General features: G+C 57.4%; 2 protein-coding genes and 1 long non-coding RNA gene across 8 annotated transcripts in view; 2 read left to right on the top strand and 1 right to left on the bottom strand.

The window, feature by feature from the left end:
• Positions 1-3,216: 3,216 nt before the first annotated feature.
• GALK1 (galactokinase 1) lies at positions 3,217-10,179 on the top strand. Of its 2 annotated transcripts, XM_017535773.2 has the most exons (9): positions 3,217-3,485; positions 4,665-4,854; positions 5,304-5,423; positions 5,592-5,727; positions 5,852-6,033; positions 9,518-9,668; positions 9,745-9,907; positions 9,990-10,065; positions 10,099-10,179. In XM_017535773.2, the coding sequence occupies exons 1-8, from the start codon at positions 3,321-3,323 to the stop codon at positions 10,059-10,061; spliced, it is 1,179 nt and encodes a 392-aa protein (XP_017391262.1). In that variant the 5' UTR covers positions 3,217-3,320; the 3' UTR covers positions 10,062-10,065; positions 10,099-10,179. The 2 variants fall into 2 exon arrangements, with proteins under 2 accessions (XP_017391262.1, XP_037596981.1); XM_037741053.1 differs by having other exon boundaries at positions 9,990-10,179.
• A 117-nt stretch (positions 10,180-10,296) lies between these two features.
• The window catches only part of ITGB4 (integrin subunit beta 4), a 37,691-nt gene continuing 28,900 nt past the window's right edge, over positions 10,297-19,087 (bottom strand). For 2 of the 5 annotated variants that reach the window (XM_017535769.2, XM_037741052.1), the window contains 14 exons: positions 18,366-18,523; positions 17,766-17,946; positions 17,531-17,668; positions 15,738-15,920; positions 15,517-15,648; positions 14,139-14,348; positions 13,305-13,541; positions 12,861-13,019; positions 12,222-12,371; positions 11,515-11,703; positions 11,274-11,429; positions 11,025-11,189; positions 10,821-10,931; positions 10,297-10,717 (listed from right to left, as the gene is read on the bottom strand). In XM_017535769.2, coding sequence (XP_017391258.1) covers positions 10,578-10,717; positions 10,821-10,931; positions 11,025-11,189; positions 11,274-11,429; positions 11,515-11,703; positions 12,222-12,371; positions 12,861-13,019; positions 13,305-13,541; positions 14,139-14,348; positions 15,517-15,648; positions 15,738-15,920; positions 17,531-17,668; positions 17,766-17,946; positions 18,366-18,523 — 2,309 coding nt within the window. In that variant the 3' untranslated portion in view covers positions 10,297-10,577. The remainder of the gene's footprint in view (positions 10,718-10,820; positions 10,932-11,024; positions 11,190-11,273; positions 11,430-11,514; positions 11,704-12,221; positions 12,372-12,860; positions 13,020-13,304; positions 13,542-14,138; positions 14,349-15,516; positions 15,649-15,737; positions 15,921-17,530; positions 17,669-17,765; positions 17,947-18,365; positions 18,524-19,087) is intronic. The other 3 variants (XM_017535770.2, XM_017535771.2, XM_017535772.2) reach the window with 3 other exon arrangements.
• On the top strand, positions 14,343-15,229 carry LOC119472300. The gene is made up of 2 exons (XR_005201431.1): positions 14,343-14,468; positions 15,007-15,229. It is a non-coding gene; the product is annotated as an uncharacterized LOC119472300 (long non-coding RNA).

Below are 19,087 nucleotides of genomic sequence, written 5' to 3'. Positions count from 1 at the left end.
GACCAGGATGGTCTCGATCTCTTGACCTCGTGATCCACCCACCTCGGCCTCCCAAAGTGCTGGGATTACAGGCTTGAGCCACTGCGCCTGGCCTATATATTATATTTTATAGAGACGGGGTTTCACTATGTTGGCCAGGCTGGTCTCGAACTTCTGACCTTAGGTGATCCGCCCACCTCAGCTTCCCAAAGTGCTGGGATAACAGGCGTGAGCCACCATGCCCAGCCTTCATTTCTTTTTATGGATTAATATTTCTATTGTATAACTACATCACTTTAAAATTTTTTTTAATTTATAAATTATTATTTTTTATAGAGACGGGGTTTCACCATGTTGGCCAGGCTGGTCTCGAACTCCTGACCTTAGGTGATCCACCCACCTCAGCCTCCCAAAGTGCTGGGTTTACAGACGTGAGCTATCACGCCTGGCTTTTTTTTTTTTTTTTTTTTTTGAGAGGGAGTCTTGCTCTGAAGCCCAGGCTGGAGTGCAGTGGTGTGATTTTGGCTCACTGCAACCTCCGCCTCCCCGGCCAGGTTTATAACCCAGGCTGGAGTGCAGCAGGGCGATCTGCGCTCACTGCAACCTCCGCCTCCCATGCCCGGTTCAAGCAAATCTCCTACGTCAGCCTCCCAAGTAGCTGGGATTACAGGTACGAGCCACCATGCCCGGCTAATTTTTGTATTTTTTAGTAGAGACGGAGTTTCACCATGTTGGCCAGTCTGGTCATGAATTCCTGACCTCATGATCCGCCCAGCTCAGATTCCCAAAGTGCTGGGATTATAGACGTGAGCCACCGTGCCCGGCCAGTAAACTTTTTTTTAATGGGCTAAATATGAAGTATTTTAGGCTTGTGGGCCATCTGGTCTCTGTTATAGCTACTAAATTCTATTTTTTTTCTGAGACATGGTCTAGCTCTGTCACCCTAACTGGAGTGCAGTGGTGCCATCAGAGCTTGCTGCAGCCTTGAACTCTTCCCTTCCTCAGCGTTTCAAGTAGCTAGGACTACAGACAGGCAGTCCCCACCATGCCCAGCTAGTTTCTGTATTTTTTTTTTTTTTTTGGACACAGGGTCTTACCTGCTAAGTAGTTGATACCACAGGCGTGTGCCACCCAACCTAGCTAATTTTTTTGTTTTTATTTTTTGTAGCAGTGAGGTCTTCCCACATTGCCCAAGTTGGTCTCAAAATCCAAGCCCCTTAGATATCTGATTTACGAGTATTTTCTCCCATTCTGTGAGCTGTCGTTTCACTCTCTTTATGTTGTTTGATGCAGAAAAGTATTTCACTTTGATGAAGTACAATTTATTTTCTGTGTCACTTGTGCTTTTGATGTCATATCTAAAAAAAACCATTGCTTGGTCCGCTTCGGTGGCTCACGCCTGTATCCCAGCACTTTGGGAGGCGGAGACAGGTGAATCACTTCAGGTCAGGAGATCGAGAGCAGCCTGGCCAACGTGGTGAAATCCTGCCTTTACAAAAATTAGCCAGGTATGGTGGATGCCTGTAATCCCAGCTACTGGGGAGGCTGAGGCAGGAGAATTGTTTGAACCTGGGAGGCGGATGTTGCAGTGAGCCGAGATTGCACTGCAGTCCAGCCTGGGTGACAGAGCAAGACTGTCTTAAATAAATAAGTAAATACATGGCCGGGCATGGCGGCTCATGCCTGTAATCCCAGCACTTCGGGAGGCTGAGGCAGGCAGATCACCTGAGGTCAGGAGTTCGAGACCAGCCTAACATGGTGAAACCCTGTTTTTATTAAAAATAGAAAAAACTGGCCGGGCGTAGTGGCTCACACCTGTAATCCAAGCACTTTGGAGGCCAAGGCAGGCAGATCACCTGAGGTCAGGAGTTCATGACCAGCCTGACCAACATGGTGAAACCCTATCTTTATTAAAAAAAAAAAAAAGAAAGAAAGAAAGAAAAAACTAGCCAGGTGTGGTGGCCTGTAATTGCCTGTAATCCCAGCTATTTGGGAAGTTAAGGCAGGAGAATTGTTTGAACCTGGGAGGCAGAGGTTGCAGTGAGCCGAGATTGAGCCATTACTCTACAGCTTGGACAACAAGAGCAAAACTCCATCTCAAAAATAAAATAAAATAATTGGCCGGGCGTGGTAGCTCACGCCTGTAATGCTAGCACTTTGGGAGGCCAAGGCGGGCAGATCACGAGGTCAAGAGATCGAGACCATCCTGGCCAACATGGTGAAACCCTGTCTCTATTAAAAAAAAAAAAAAAGTTAAAAAAAATTTTTTAAATTGCCTAACCAACCTCACAAAGATGTACCCATATGTTTTCTTCTAAGAGTTTGAGAATTGCCTTTGGAATGCAGTTCCCCACTCTGGGCACACCCCTGAGCAGGCCCCAGGCTATATCTATGGCCACAACCCTCCCCCCCCACAGCTCCCACCCTACTCCCAAGCAAGGTGCTTACATTTCAGTCTTTCAGTTTCAAGCTTCCATGTAGGGTGGGCAGCTGTGGACAGGCATCAAGGCAGCAGTTGGGGCCGGCCTGCAGGTTTAGGATGCAGGCTGGCAAGAGAGGAGTGCCTGACTCCGGGAGCGAACTGAGGCCACGCCTCTGAACTAGGGCTTCTGGACTGAAGAAGCGCCTTGCTGGGGCCAATAGCACAACCTACCTGGACAGCTGTGGCAGATTCTTAAGGGAGGAGCTGGGCCCACTGCTGGCCCTGCCACCGTAGTCCAGCTCTCCACTGCTAGGAGCTGTTGCTTGTTACCTAGAAAAAGAGCCTGTAAAATTGACTCCCTGGTCACCACCAAACTTGTCTGTCTTTATCTCTACTTACACTGAGTGCCAAACCACCCTCTTGGAGACTGGTGATCAGAGGCTGATGACCTCTCACAGCTGCTGGCCCTGAGGACCTAGGAGATGCCTTTGGGAAACCCAGGTCAGCAGGGTGCCAGCTCCATTGCTCTGGCTGTGTGGGTGGTGGTGGGTAGTGGGGCGCATAGAAAGTCACCAAGGCCAAGGAAGGGCAGCTCAGAAATCCCGGTCATGCCAAGTGCCTCTCAGGGCTATTCTCACTCTAGTGAGTACCCACTGGTTTTTCCCGAAGTCCAGAGAGAAGGACATCATAGGGGGCGCTGTATCCCACCCGGCGCCATCGGACCCTGCCACCCGCCACCCGGCAGCTGGATTCCTACGGGAGTTGCGGGCGGGGGCGGGGCCAGCTGAGGTCTGGGGGCGGAGCGTCCGGGCGGGGCGCGGCGCGGGGCGGGCGGGAATGTGCGCACCCCGGCTCCTGGCTCCAACCGAGCATCCCGCGCCGACGGGGCTTTGCCGGAGCAGCGGTTCCGAAGCGTATCATGGCTGCTTTGAGACAGCCCCAGGTCGCGGAGCTGCTGGCCGAGGCCCGGCGAGCCTTCCGGGAGGAGTTCGGGGCTGAGCCTGAGCTGGCCGTGTCGGCGCCGGGCCGCGTCAACCTCATCGGGGAGCACACGGACTACAACCAGGGCCTAGTGCTGCCTATGGTGAGGGGCTGCGCGGGGAGCCCCCAGCCCGCCGCCGCCTGTCCCGGCCTCCGAGGAAGGCGGATCTCGGGGGCGCGGGGGGTGCGTTCTTCCCTCGTGGGATGTGGGGCGGGCAGCCGCGCCCGGGGCACCAGTGCACGGAAGAGCTACCGGGACGGGCTGTTCCCCACGTTGGAAGGGAGGAAGCGAGGAAGTGGCTGGGAGAGGGTGCGCAGCCGCCTCTTCGCTCAAGCCTGCCCTCTGGGGGCTGCGGCTCCTCGCTTTCAACCTGGGAGCGTGTTCCTTTTAAACCGCGAGGCCCTGTGTGCCACGCAGAAGGGGACACTCCACGCCTCTGGCCACCGTAGGACCCCAACCGCAGACCTGGGTGAACGTAGCCTTCTGGCCCGGCCCATTCGATTTACAGAGGAGGAAACTGAGGCCCTTAGAGGCTCAGTGAACTGCTGGAGGTCACACAGCAGGTTCTTGGTGGGTCTGCGACTCGGGAGTGAGGACTCCCGGCTTTCAGCGTGGGGCGCTTTCCGCCCATCTGCAGCTTGGGGAATGCACAGGTACAGGGTGTCCGGGGCCACTCCAAAATGGAAAGGCTTTGGAGCTCCTGTGATCTGTTTTCCCTTTGGGCTGGCTCTTCCCCCTTGCCCCACAGTTCAGGGCAGAGTCCAGGTCTGTGCTCCATCTGCAGCCGCCCCGCCCCTCAAGACCCAGGCGGGAAGGGCCCAAGCCCCCAAGGCCGGCTGGCCCTCAGGCTCTTCCCTGCAAAGCTGAACCTACAGGTTCAGAGCCTGATGACTGGCTGGGCATGGAGGCTCACGCCTGTAATCCCAGTAGTTTGGGAGGCTGAGGCGGGCAGATCACCTGAGGTCAGGCGTTCAAGACCAGCCTGGTCAACATGGTGAAACCCTATCTCTACTAAAAATACAAAAAATCAGCACCTCTAATCCTAGCTACTCGGGAGTCTGAGGCAGGAGAATCACTTGAACCCGGGAGGTGGAGGTTGCATTGAGCCAAGACTGTGCCATTGCACTCAAGCCTGGGCGACAGAACGAAACTGTTTCAAAAAAAAAAAAAAAAGCCTGATGACTGTGGAGGCATCAGAACTTCAGCTGGAGGTGTTATCATTGGAGAGGCTTACTCCATCAGCCAGTGGAAGCCTCACCTACTCCTTGTCTCTCCTGTCAGGCCCTGGAGCTCGTGACCGTGCTGGTGGGCAGCCCCCGCGAGGATGGGCTGGTGTCTCTCCTCACCACTTCTGCAGATGCTGATGAGCCCCAGCGGCTGCAGTTTCCGCTGCCCACAGCCCAGCGCTCTCTGGAGCCTGGGACCCCTCAGTGGGCCAACTATGTCAAGGGAGTGATTCAGTACTACCCAGGTATGGGGCCCAGGACTGAGCCAGGTTCTCACTGATACTAGGAGTGCCACCTCACAGCCACAGCTTGTCCAGTACACTGTGGGGAAGGCTCGAAGAGTGGAGGATCCCATTGTATGGATGAGGAAACTGATGTCCCCAGAGGGTCTCGAACGCACCCTGGGTTTCCATGACCTGATTGGAGGAGGCAGGATTCAAACCCCAGCCTTTTTTCCCTCCAGAGCCCTCAACCAGGAAGACAATTAGAACTGTCCCAGCAACCTCAGAGGGTGGGAAAATGGAGGGCAGTGGGTCCCTTCGCCCAGCAGGTTGGTGCCCTCTTTGACAACTGAGACACACGCCCTAGAAACAGTTGCCAGACTGTTGCTGCCCTTTCCACCAGGGCACATGCCCTTGCCGTGCCCATCCTCACAGGCAGCCCCTTTTACCATTACCCATTCTTTCCCCTGCAGCTGCCCCCCTGCCTGGCTTCAGTGCAGTGCTGGTCAGCTCAGTGCCCCTGGGGGGTGGCCTCTCCAGCTCAGCATCCTTGGAAGTGGCCATGTACACCTTTCTCCAGCAGCTCTGTCCAGGTACCACCTAGGCCCCAGCCCTGACCCAGCCCTCCTTTCCTGAGGTCTCCAGATGGTCCAAGTTTCTACTATGGCTTACGGAGGGGGTGGTGGGGAATCTCTCTGGAGTGTCATCGGAGCCACTGCTGCTCCCACCAGCCCTAGCCTTCCCACCTCACTGTTCTGCAGACTCAGGCACCGTGGCTGCCCGTGCCCAGGTGTGTCAGCGGGCCGAGCACAGCTTCGCAGGGGTGCCCTGTGGCATCATGGACCAGCTCATCTCACTGATGGGGCAGAGAGGCCACGCGCTGCTCATTGACTGCAGGTGGGACTTGCTTTCCTCGCCCCCTCCCACCTGCACTCAGGAGCTCCTGGGTAGCGTGCCCACTGCCTGGTGCGGCAAGCACACACTTGGCCTCGTCATCTCCCCAACTGTAACTCCACCCCAGGTCCTTGGAGACAAGCCTGGTGCCACTCTCGGACCCCAAGCTGGCCGTGCTCATCACCAACTCCAACGTCCACCACTCCCTGAGCTCCAGCGAGTACCATGTGCGGCGGCGCCAGTGTGAGGAAGTGGCCCGGGCGCTGGGCAAGGAAAGCCTCCGGGAGGTGCAGATGGAAGAGCTGGAGGGTGAGAACTGGCTGGGGCGCTCTGTCCTGGAGGCGGCTGCACTCCCTGCTGGCGCCTCAGTGTGGCCTGGATCCTGCCCAGGACCCTGATCTCCAGGGCCTTCTGCCATGCTCTGTCCAGTCCCTCCAAACACTGCAAAGCAAACCCAGGGCTCCAGCCTCAGCAGGGCTGCTTGAAATCCTGCAATGGTCTTATCTAATCAGAGAATCATATTTCCATTGTGGAAAATGTGGAAAGTACAGAGTAGAAAATAAGCTATAAGGCCACTACCCAGAGATAGCCACTGTTAACGTTTTCACACTTCCTTTCAGTATTTTTCTGCATCTGTTTTCAAAGCTGAGTAGATGTAATATATCATCACTTGCTCCTCCTTTTTTAAGAAACAGGATCTCATTCTATTGCCCAAGCTGGAGTGTAGTGGTGTGATCATAGCTCACTGCAAACTTCAACTCTTGGGCTCAAGGGAGCCTCCAGCTCAGCCTCCCAAGTAGCTGAGATTACAGGTGTGCCACCATGCCCAGCTTTTTTATTTTTTTATTTTGGTAGAGATAGGGTCTTGCAATGTTGCCCAGGCTGTCTTGAACTCTGGTCTCAAATGATCCTCCTGTCTTAGCCTCCCAAAATGTTGAGATTACAGGCATGAGCCACTGTGACCAGCCCACTTGCCACGTTTTTTTTTTTTTTTTAAACTAAACATTATCTCAGAACCCCATCTTAGGCCATGAAAGGCCCAGCTCAGTGTGGCTCCACTTTTTTTTTTGTGACACAGTCTCTCTCTGTTGCCCAGGCTGGAGTGCAGTGGAGCAATCTCGGCTCACTGTAACCTCTACCTCCCGGGTTCAAGCGATTCTCCTGCCTCAGCCTCTCAAGTAGCTGGGACTACAGGCAGGCACCACCACACCCAGCTAATTTTTGCATTTCTAGTAGAGAAGGGGTTTCACCATGTTGGTCAGGCTGGTCTCAGACTCCTGACCTCGTGATCGGCTCGCATCAGCCTCTCAAAGTGCTGAGATTACAGGCATGAGCTACTGCACCCGGCCTTGTTTTTTTTTTAGTAGACGGGGTTTCACTATATTGGCCAGGCTGGTTTTGGACTTCTGACCTCAAGTGATCTGCCTGCGTCATCCTCCCAAAGTGCTAGGATTACAGGCACAGGTGTGAGCCACCACGCCCGGCCTATCTGCATTCTTTTAATATTTTCTTAGGAATGGATTCTTAGGAGTAGGATTACAGAGTCGAGACAAGTATTCTAGGCTGCATGCGGTGGCTCACACCTGTGTCTGTAATCCTGGCACTTTGGGAGGCCAAGGTGGGAAGAATCACTGAGCTTAGGAATTTGAGACCAGCCTGGGCAACATGGCAAAACACCATCTCTTAAAAAATACAAAAATTAGCCAGGCGTGGTGGTGTGTGCCTGTAGTCCCAGCTACTTAGAGGCTACTTTGAGCCCAGGAGGTTGAAGCTGCAATGAGCTGTGATTGTACCACTCCCCTCTAGCCTGGGCCACAGAGTGAGACCCTGTCAAAAGAAAGAAAGAAAGAAAAAGGAAGGAAGGAAGGAAGGAAGGAGAAAGAAGAAAGAAAGAAAGAAAAAGAAAGAAAGACAGAAAGAAAGGAAGAAAAAGAAAGAAAGAAAGAAAGAAGAAAGAAAGAAAGAAAGAGAAAGAAAGAGAAAGAGAAAGAAAAGAAAGAAAGAAAGAAAAAGAAAAAGATCCTTAAGGCTTCTGCCATTATTGGACCAGGAAGGTAGTCTGTCGGACAGTTTTAAGGTCATATCGATATTAACTCATTTAATTCCCCCAAAACTCTAAAGCACATTCTGTTACCATAATTCTTAATGTTTTTGATGGGGGAATCTACAGTGAGAGGCAGTGCTGGGATCTGAACCCTGTCTGGACAGATTAGTTCCAGGCCTCACACTCTTGACTGCCTGGCTGTGCTGCCCACCCTGAGTTGCCCCTTCCTGGCAGTGTAGGTGTGTCCATCTCCGGGACAGTAGACCGCTCCGAGGGACCACCCTGTCCTTTTCCTTTGTGAACTGTCATGTTCTCCAAAACAGCACTCAGACCTACCCTGCCTGCTCTGTGCAGATGACCTTGGCCAAGGTTTTCACACTGGAACAAGTCGGTCCCTCCTCCCCACCCCAGCCTGTCCTTGCTGCCCCTCCTCCAGGTCTCCTGCTTTGGAGCAACTCACCCTGCCTCCTCCAGAGTCCTGCCCTAGAAGCCCCAGTCCCTCTCCTTCCGTCCCCTGCTTGGCTCCTTCCCTCAGCCTCCAAGACACGCTCAATTTTCCTCCCTCCTAAAACACCGCCCACTATCTCATCTCCATTCATTTCATTTTTGTTTCCTATGAGAGGGAGTCTCTATTGCCCAGGCTGGAGTGCAGTGGCATGATCTCTGCTCCCTGCAACCTCTGCCTCCCAGGTTCAAGCGATTCTCCTGCCTCAGCCTCCCTCCTGAATAGCTGGGATTACAGGCGCCTGCCACTATGCCCGGCTAAGTTTTTTTTTTTTTTTTTTTTTGAGACGGAGTTTCACTCTTGTTACCCATGCTGGAGTGCAATGGTGCGATCTCGGCTCACCGCAACCTCTGCCTCCTGGGTTCAGGCAGTTCTCCTGCCTCAGCCTCCTGAGTAGCTGGGATTACAGGCACGCGCCACCATGCCCAGCTAATTTTTTGTACTTTTAGTAGAGACGGGGTTTCACCATGTTGACCATGATGGTCTCGATCTCTTGACCTCGTGATCCACCCGCCTTGGCCTCCCAAAGTACTGGGATTACAGGCTTGAGCCACCGCGCCTGGCCTGCCCGGCTAATTTTTGTATTTTCAGTAGAGACGGGGTTTCCCCATGTTGGCCAGGCTGGTGTCGAGCTCCTGACCTCAAGTGATCCGACTGCTCAGCCTCCCAAAGTGCTGGGATTACAGGCGTGAGCCACCGAACCCCTTTCTTAGTCCTTTGAATCTATTTGCCCCTCCATCCGGCCATGCCACCTGCCCTAACAACCTTCCCCCTTAAACCTGCGTGTTTGTCCAGGCACGGTACCGAGTCAGTACTTGTACTGACCCAGGTGCCCCTCCAGCCTCATCTCCAGCCAGACGGGACAGCCTGCTGGTCCCGGCTGCTCCTGCCCCCTCTTTGGAGCCCCAGCCCTTGAGGCTCCACGTGGCTCAGCAGAATTTCTCCCCCTGCTCTGTGGTAGCCTCTTGAAGGCAGCACTCACCTTGGAGAACAGAGAGTTTCCACTGTCACTGCGCCCTGAAGGACCAAGGTGTCCCAATTTATAGTCGGGGAGGAGGCGCTGTGATGAGGGGGCTCTTCAGACCCATGCCCAAGAGAGCCAGGCTGCCCCGACCCCCTCGGCCTCCCACCCTTCACTGTTGAGCGCCCTGGCAGGGCCACTGCCATTACTGCCTGCCAGCCCCCACAGGCGTCGGGGCCCCAGGCAGTGGGAGGGTGGCTGCTGACTCCTTTTTCCTCCCCAGCTGCCAGGGACCTGGTGAGCAAGGAGGGCTTCCGGCGGGCCCGGCACGTGGTGGGGGAGATTCGGCGCACAGCCCAGGCAGCAGCCGCCCTGAAGCGCGGGGACTACAGAGGCTTCGGCCGCCTCATGGTGGAGAGCCACCGCTCGCTCAGGTGAGGCCCTCTGGGCGCCCCACTCCTGCTGGGCCCAGGCTGGCCCAGGCCCACCCCTCGGACATCTTCTCTGCAGAGACGACTACCAGGTGAGCTGCCCGGAGCTGGACCAGCTGGTGGAGGCCGCGCTCGCTGTGCCTGGGGTTTATGGCAGCCGCATGACGGGTGGTGGCTTTGGTGGATGCACGGTGACACTGCTGGAGGCCTCATCTACTCCCCAGGCCATGCAGCACATCCAGGTGGGCAGGTACTGGGGCCTGGGTGGGCAGGAGCGGTGGCTTCCCAGGGCCCTGCCACTCACCCCTGGCCCGCCTCTCTCAGGAGCAGTACAGCGGGACCGCCACCTTCTACCTCTCTCAAGCGGCCGATGGAGCCAAGGTGCTGCCCTTGTGAGGTGCCCCCAGGACCGCACGCAGTGGGAATGCAGGGCCTGCAGGCCAGTCCCACAGCTCTGTGCCAGTGCCACCTTCCATATCTGGGTGCTCAATAAACTTGTGCCTCCAGCGTGGAACCTGCCTGCCTCTAGAGGTGGGTGTCTGCTTGGGCGTCAGAGAAGGAGGGTGTCAGGACAGCTCCCCTACCCTAGGGGAGCACCTCTCAGGCCGCAGAAGAAAGGGCAAGGCAGGGCCTCGCAGTAGCAAAACCTTTTATTAAGTGCAGAACAAAGGCTGGGTCTCTGTGCTGCTCCCAGCTCTTTGGTTACAAATAGGTTTGGGCCCAGAGAGGAGGGACCTTGCCCACCTCATGCCTCCCAGAGGACACCTGGCACCTGCTCTGTGCATGCAGGTGGGCTGGGCAGGCCCCCAGGGGTGCAAGGATGGAGTAGCTGAGGAGGCTCTGGGAGAGGAGCAGGGAGGAGGCCTGGATTCCAGGACATAGCAGGGGTGGGGTGGGGTGGGGTGAGGGGGGTCAGGTTTGGAAGAACTGTTGGTCCACCTGGCTGCTGAGGGTTCCACTGGTGGTCAGTGTCCGGCTCACAAACTCCTGGGTCACATGGCGGGTGAGGGAGCCACCTGCCTCCAGGTGCTGGGCCCCCAGGGTCAGTCCGTCTGTGGAGGAGGTGGCAGTGGCTGACCCGCCTGGGGTCTGCCCCTCTCCCTCTGCAAACTCCCTGTCCCGGCAGAGCCGGGACCCCCGGCCCTCAGCGCTCACCCATTAGGAAGGGCTCCATGGCGCTGGTGTGGGTGGTGGTGATGCTGCTGTACTCGCCTTGCAACGGGTGCTGGAAGAGCCCGACGTGGCTGCCTAGCTGTGGGAAGGGGCCTGGGGTGGGCAGATCGGCCGGTCAGAGGGTGGTGCCAGGAGAAGCCACGGCCTGAGGATGGATTGGGGGTGAAGGAAGGGACAGGTGCCCACCTCCGTCCTGGGACTCGATGGTGATGATGCCCTCACGCTCTGGCCCGAAGCCCTCGGTGGTCCTGGCCTGCACCTTGAACTTGTAGGGCACATTCTCACTGAGGCCCGGCACGGTCAGCCGGCTCTCGGGGCTGTCTCCATCCACCCGAAATGTAGTGGCTGTCCCTGAGCAGGGAAGATGCCTTCAGCCTCTGCAGGCCCCTCTCTACCCCTGCCCTGCCCACCCCTGTCCCCAGGGGCGGGCAGCACCTCCTCCTTGGGCCATCTCACAGGTCACCAGGTAGCCGACAATATCCCCATTGGGCCTCCGTGGCCGCTCCCAGCTCAGCTGCAGCGAGTCTGGGCTCAGGGCGGTGAACACCAGCGGGCCTGGGGCACTGGGGGTGCTCAAAGTGAAGGCAGAGCCTGGGGGCAGCAGAGGAAGAACATCAGCGTGTGGGTGGGTGGCGGGCATGATGGGGGCAGTGTGGGGCTGGGGGAGGCAACTCACCTGGCAGGGGACAGAGTGGGCTCTGCGGGTGCACCTGGGACTCAATGGTGATGACGCCCTCACGCTCTCGGCCCCAGCCCTCCTGGCTCTGGGCCCGCACGCGGAACACGTAGGAGTGGTTGGGCAGGAGGTCTTCTACCACCACCGATGTTTGGGCAGGGTTGGGGATGTTGAGCCGATGCACCTCACCTGGGGGGTCATGTGGGGACAGGCAGCAGTGCAGTGTTACTCCCACCCCTGGCCTGATCCCCCTCTTCCCTCAGCTGCCACGGAGACCTAGTTATCACCCACCCAGGACTGGCTGTGGTTTGGGTACAGGTTGGGTACAGTATGGTATGGCTGGTTGTTCAGGTTGTGTACTATATAAGAGTGGAGCCTGGAATCCCACTCATGTTTGGGCAAAATCCCGGTCATGCTGCTTTTAATGTGCCTGCCCAGGGAAGTGGCACTTCCTCATTCCCCCAAAGGCATCTCAGGCCAGCAGAGGCCCTAGGATCTTAGGCCAAAGTGGCCTTGTTATGCAAACATAGCAGAGAATGACCCGGAGAGAGGTTGGGGGGCGGGGCGGTGAGACCTAAGAGGGGTGGGGAATGAGTTGAGACCCTCTCAGGCTGGATGGGGCCTTTTAGAGCTCAAGGGACTTGGGTGGGTTCCTGACACAGCCAAGGTGCCCCGTGTGTCATGCTGGGGCCAGGGCTGTGCCTCACCGCCATTCAGCAGCTGGTACTCCACGCTGTAGCCCTGCAGTGCGTGCTCACACCGTGGCTCCTGCCAGCTCACTCTGAGAGATGTGGGCCCCAGGGCAGAGAACACCAGGCGGGTGGGTGTGTCGGGCACACCAGCAGTCGGGCGAGCGTCTGGGGACAGGAGGCCACAGTCAGCAAGAGATGCAGGGGCTGGGGTCTCAGTGGGAGTCACAGTGCTGCCCCCAGCCTCCCTCCCTCGGCTGGCATGTCTACACTGACCGCTGGCTGGACAACTCACTCACCCTGCAACACCCTGTCCAGGCTGCCCAGCACCTCCTGCACGTCCTCCAGGGGGGTATGGGACCTCGTCTGTGCTAAGAGAGCGTGAGCCCTGTGTGTCTGCCAACCACACCCCTCACCTCAGCTGGCCTGGCCCCTAGCCTGCCCCAGCCCCAGCCCCAGCCCCGCCCCCTGGAAGGGCAGAGGCAGTGTTAGGCGTCAGCACTGATGGTGGGGCAGGTGGTTAGCGCCTGTGGGCAGGCAGGGGTCCTGTGGATGAAATGGAGAGGAAGCGGTGGGCACAGCTGGCGGCTGCTATGGTGGCTGGATGGCAGATGGAGCAGGACAGCGGTGGAGACAGGATGGCCACCCCTGTACTACCTGGGCCCCAGGAGGGCGCTGCTGGCTTCCCAGCCAGGATTATAGAGTCTCGTGGGCCCCTGGAAGAGGGTAACCCTTTCATCTGAGCCCGACTCCGGGACCCCAGGGCCCAGGACAGCGGAAGCCTGCTCCTCCCGTATTCCCAGATGGGAGGGAGGCCTAGGGTGGGACAAAACAAGAGTGAGAGGAGCAGGGAGCGTGCATGCATGTGTGCCTGTGTGTGCGTGCCTGTGTGCATGCCTGTGTATGCATGTGTGTGTATGTCAGCATAGATGTGTGTGTGTGCGTGCACGCATGTGTGTGTGTGTGTGTGTGTGTGTGTGTGTGTGTGTGTGTGTTGTGTGTTGGAGGATGGGCCGTGGGGACAGCAGGCCAAAGCCCGATGCTCCAGGAGCTGGAAGAGAAGGATTAGTGGGAGAGGCAGGGTTGGCTGAGGTCACTCACCGTGGGAGGAGACAGAGGTGAGGGTGGAGTAGTCCCTGGGCAGTGTGGCCGAGTGTGAGTGCTCCGAGCGGGTCAGTGAGTGGTAGTCCCGTGTGAGGGTGGAGGACGTGCTTAGCACGCGGTGGGGCAGGTGTGGGCTCAGGTGGGTGCCATAGGCAGCACTGGACGTGGTCATCCTGTTCAGGGAGTTGGCGCTGCCCGGGAAGGCAAAGTCCATCCGGCCATTCATCAGGTGCTCTGCGGGCAGAGAGCAGGGTCACTTGCTCAGGCCTAGTGGACATGGGCCCTGCAGGGCAGGCTGGGCCTTGGGCATTCCTGGTCACCTACCCTCTGGGTGGCTTTTGCTTAAATACAACCAGTTTCCCTCAAACCACTAGGGACAGAGGCCCTATGTCCCTGGAGGAGCCCAAGGGCCACCCAGGCTTCCACAGCCTGTGTCCTCTGGCGGCCACTATATGGGTGAGAGCTAACCCTGGCGGTGGCCGGGGATTTGCTGCCCCCGCAGTCAGCCGTGCCCTGGGGAGTTCCTGAAGCCTTCCCTCCTGTCCTTTGAGGACCCTGAGGGGTCTACTTGGGTGCCAGGGTCGGCTCCCTGGACAGACTTCTGAATTTGCACCCCCTGGGCAGGCAGGCACCATAAGGGCCCAAGCGTCTGCCTCGGGCGTCCCCTGGCACTGGGCCCTGCCTCTGAGCTGCTGTGGCCCCAGTGGCCAAGGCCCCAGCCTGGCTGAAACACCCGGGGCAGCACAGACGCCCACCCCAGGCCCCCAGACCCTCTGGCGCTAGTGAGTCTGGGTGGGCGCGGACCAGGGTGTGGCGGGTGAACCCTGTCACCTCCGAGGGGCCCCGGTGTCGCAACGCGGGGCAGGCTGCCGCCCTTCCCGCCCGCGCCGCCGTCATCCGGGGGCCCGTAAGGCGCCTCGGCGTCGGAGGAGCGCCCGCTGCTGGCCGACAGGCGCGGGATGAGCTCCGGGGGCAGCCGCCACGTGATGCGACGCAGGTCCAGCTCCTCCCCCAGCAGAGGCTCGAACTTCCAGCCGCAGCCTTGGGAACAACGAAGGGCCGCGTTGGCACCGCCTGGGGGCGCTGGGCCGAGTAGGGCCAGGTGGGGGAAGGCCGGAGACGCTGCAAAGGGAGCCCGTCTCCGGCTCCCGGGATCCCTGGGTGAGTGATGGGGGCGGGGGTAGATGCGCACGGCCCGGCGGGCCGCGAAGCCCCGCGGCAGGTGAGACCCTTGCACGGCGGGAGCCTTTCCAGATGAGCGAGTGTAACCTTGGCACAGCTGGAGAGGAGAGACCCCTGGACCTGCCAGGAGACCTGGGGGAAGCCTAGGCTCTGTCACCAGTTGTGAGGTCTCCCTTGCCTTACTTAACCTCTCCGAGACTCAGTTTCCCGTCTGTACAATGGAGGGAGGAATCTCGCCCCTGCCTGCCTCCCAGGGACCGTTCTGCAAGCCACCCAGTGCTTCGAAGATAGTGTTAGAAGCAGCTGAGCTGGGGTTCCAGAGTCATACCAGCTGCGCTCCACCTGAGCCTCTCAAAACAGCTCCTTAAGCCCAAGCTCAGCTCCGTGGGGCCAGTATGTGTTCATGGGGTGGGGCAGGTGTGGAAGCATAGGCAGGGACGGGAGAAAATACAAATGACATACACGCTGAAGAGGCTTTTCCACTCATGGTACTGTGTGATTGGTATCCATTATACAGATCAGAAAACTGATGCCCCGAGAGGCTAAGTGATTCATCTGATGTTCCACAGTGGAGCCAGAGCTGAAACTGAGCACTCAGGAGCCCCAGCTAAGGGCTCTGCAGCAGGCTGCTGGGAATCAAGGAGGAAGGACAGAGCCAGTGGGGGGTGTTCTTGTCTCCTTGGCTTCCCCACCCCTGCCAGGCGGCTGTATTATTATACAGTAATAAAAATACTATATAAGTAATGAAATGTAAGTAAGGCAAGGGAGACCTCCCAGCTGGTGACTGTGAGGCTGCTTAGGGCTCCTGGGCCAGGCCTGCCCCTGGGGGGGTGACCTGAGTTCCTGCGTCCATGGCACAGCTGGTGAACCTTCAAGTTGTAGAGATGTGCACACCATCACATTCGTCCTAGGCTGTCTTAACCTCCATGACCCCTGGTTGCTGGCCCCTTTGCTCTCTCTGGACCCCGTGGATTCACTCCGTACCCCAGGCCCCCACTGTCTTCTTGTAGGTCCCAGGCCCACTCACCAGTGTCATCAGAGACGCTGGGCCTCTGGCTGCCAGACGGAGAGCGTAGAACGTCATCGCTGTACATGAGGAAGCTGTCATAGTCCTCCCCGCTCTGGGCGTCCACGATGGGAATGTCGGGAATGATGGGGACTGCAGGGCAGGGGAGTGAGCCAGGGCACTGGCTGCTGCCCTCTGTCCCCCTACCCCATCTGCCCCTCACCTCTCTGCCCACCACTCACTGGACATGGGCCGCTTGGGCTGGGTGGCCAGGTTGATGATGGCCTCCCGCTCGGGCCCCCAGCCCGCCCCATTGCGCGCCTTCACCGTGTAGCGGTAGGGCTGGGACTCCCGCAGGTTCTCGATGAGCAGCATCCGGTTCTTAGGATTGTCAACCAGCACCTTCTTCATGGGTCCAATGGGTCCTGGGGCAGGGAGAGTGCTTCAGAGGGTCACCCAGGTTGCAGCCTGGTCCCAGTACCACCCCAGACACAGCGGGACCGCCGTGCCTCCCCTGAATGGCACCCAGAGGCTGGGGAGCAGAGCAGAGTGAGCCACTGCTGAACTGCCACCTGCAGAGCCCTGAGAGTCAGCATGACTGGTGTAGACACCTGTCACCAGCCCTCCAAGGGACTCTGCTGAGTAAGTGGCAGAGCCAGGGCTGGACTCAAGTTGGCTCTGATGTCCACCTCTCCCGATATGTCTATGGTGCCTCCACACGAGGTGACGGCATGCAAAGGGGGTCGCCCACCCCTGCCTCCCTTCCAGGACTGGCGAAATAACCGTTCTGCCAGGCACTCTGATCTTGGGCTACCAGATAAAATACTGTATAAAATCATACTTTTTTTTTTTTTTTCTTTTTTTTTTTTGAGATGGAGTCTGGCTCTGTCACCCAGGCTGGAGTGTAGTGGCACGATCCTGGCTCACTGCAACCTCCACCTCTCAGGTTCAAGCAATTCTCCTGCCTCAGCCTCCTGAATAGCTAGAACCACAGGCATGAGCCACCATGCCTGGCTAATTTTTTTTTTTTTTGTATTTTTTAATAGAATCGGGGTTTCATCATGTTGGCCAGGCTGGTCTCGAACTCCTGACCTCAAGCAATCCACCCACCTTGGCCTCCCAATGTACAAAATAATTTTTTTTTTTTAGATGGAGTTTCGCTCTTGTTGCCCAGGCTGGAGTGTGATGGTGTGATCTCAGCTCACCACAGCCTCCGCCTCCCAGGTTCAAGCGATTCTCCTGCCTCAGCCTCCTGAGTAGCTGGGATTACAGGCATTTGCTACTATGCCTGGCTAATTTTTGTATTTTTAGTAGAGACGGGGTTTTGCCATGTTGGTCAGGCTGGTCTCAAACTCCCCACCTCAGGTGATCTGCCCGCCTTGGCCTCCCAAAGTGCTGGGATTACAGGCGTGAGCCACTATGCCCTGGCCAGAATTTTTTTTTTTTTTTGAGACGGAGTTTTGTTCTTGTTGCCCAGGCTGGAGTGCAATGGCATGACCTCGCTCACCGCGACCTCTGCCTTCCAGGTTCAGGTGATTCTCTTGCCTCAGCCTCCTGAGTAGCTGGGATTACAGGCATACGCCACCACGCCTGGCTGATTTTATATTTTTAGTAGAAATGGGATTTCCTCCATGTTGGTCAGGCTGGATCCCAAATCTTTTAAAGTGCTATCTGAAATTCACAGCCTCCTGTATTCCTGTTTGCTAAATCTTAACTTTCCTCTCGCCCCAGGAAAACCATGCAAGCATGAGCTCCCTGGTTACCTGCTTGGGCAGGGATGCCCCTGGGCCTGTGACCCCACTCCGCATAGGTAACCACCTGCCCTTCAGGCTTCTGGGTTTGGCCTTAGGACACAATCCAGCCCAAATCTGGCCAAAACGCTAAGGATGCCTCAGGCTTATCTGCTGACCAGGATGAAGGCCTTGAGTGCCCTGCACAGGAGGTCCAGGAAGTGACCTGGAGCTCCCTCCATCTTGGCCCCTCCCCTTCCACAGCTGTTGTCCCCGCAGGCAGGAAGGGAGGATCTGGTTCTTACGGTTGTCCTCGTTGACCAAGCCGTAGCAGACCTCGTAGGCTGTGATCTCACCGTTGGTCTCAGCCGGCTCAGCCCAGCTCAGCTGGGTCACCGTGGAGGAGACGACATTGAAGGCCAGACGCCCTGGCTCGCTGGGCACTGGGGAGCGGAGGATACAGAAAGAGTGCTGTCAGTGGCAGAGGGAGGGAGTGCAGGTTAGCCAGGGGACAAATGGACAGACATGGTGAGGCCTCACCTTCCTGGTGGGTTCGGCAGGACACCGGGGAGCTGTAGGGTCCCTCGCCTTGAGCCCCGTAGGCACACACCTTCATCTCATAGTCGCAATACGGGTACAGGTTGGTGAGCTCCACTGAGGGCACCTTGCTGTCGAGCAGGTGGGCTTCGGACTCGGGGTCACCCTGAATCCAGTACTTTACCTGCCCCCCCCCAGGGACAGGGTCCTGGTCAGGGGGAAGCAGCAAGGACCCACACTGCCTGTCACTCCGATGACCTCTGCCTTACTGTCCTCTTTGCACAGATGAGAGACACTGAGGCCTGAGGGAGGGTCTGAGAGACCTGTCATGTGCATGCATCAGGACTGAGGCAGAGTGGGGGGATCTCCCACTCTGGGGAGGGAGGGGGTCCCATTCAAGGAAGGAGGGCAAATGTCTGATAAACTCAGGAATGGGTCTTCCCTCTTCCCCAGCACAGACCAGGTTTCCCGTTGACCACTTGTGCTAGGGTCCACTGTCACCACTCTCTCAGGGGACCCTGGCCTCCGACGGCCCACCTCTCCAGGGAGTGCTGATGCCAGACCGCCCATCCACCTGTCATGGCCCTCAGCCCCCCACCTTACCCTGTACCCTGTTGGCTTGCCAGAAGGGGGCAACCAGTTGAAATGGATCTTCCTGGACCCAGCGGCCTTAGCATTGGGGTTCTGCGGGGCGCCCAGGTTGCCATGAGGGGGTGGCTGTGATGACACCATCTGATTCGTGAAGCTCCTGTCCACCTCATCTAATGGGTCAAGTTGGGGCAGGGCAGCTGGTTCAGACCCCACTTTGCCACCAGGAGGCGCCAGAGACCCACTTAAACACCCAGGGCTCCCTGCCCACCCGCCGTCTCCGGGGACATGGTACCCCATTGCTGCCACATAGGGCATCCTGTCAAGCTTGGCAGAGGGCCCAGGAGGGTCTCTGGAGAAACAGAAGGAGGAAGGAATTGGTTTGCCCCTTTCTCCCTTGACAGCTCAGGGAACATTCCACATGGGAACATTTGCTCCCCACCCCATCTCCACACAGTACCCTGAGTATTTCCCTCCTTTCCCATCTTCCCAGCAGGCCTTCTCCCAGCTGGGAGGCTGAAGGCTGAGAGGAACTAACTGGCCCACCCCTTTCAGGAGCCACCTGCATGTTAGAACGGAGGCTGGGGTCGGATGGGAGAATTCCTATTGTGTGGTGACAACATGATCTCAGCCTCTCTGGCTATAGGGTTGCCAGATAAAATTCAGGATGCCTGGTTACATTTGAATTTCAAATAAACAGCAAGATTTTTTTTTTTTTTTTTTTGAGACGGAGTTTC

The sequence above is a fragment of the Cebus imitator genome, unplaced genomic scaffold (genome assembly GCF_001604975.1).
Source record: "Cebus imitator isolate Cc_AM_T3 unplaced genomic scaffold, Cebus_imitator-1.0 Scaffold93, whole genome shotgun sequence".
NCBI lineage: Eukaryota > Metazoa > Chordata > Mammalia > Primates > Cebidae > Cebus > Cebus imitator.
Note: the sequence above shows the minus strand (reverse complement) of the source record. Positions and strands in the feature narration are given on the sequence as shown.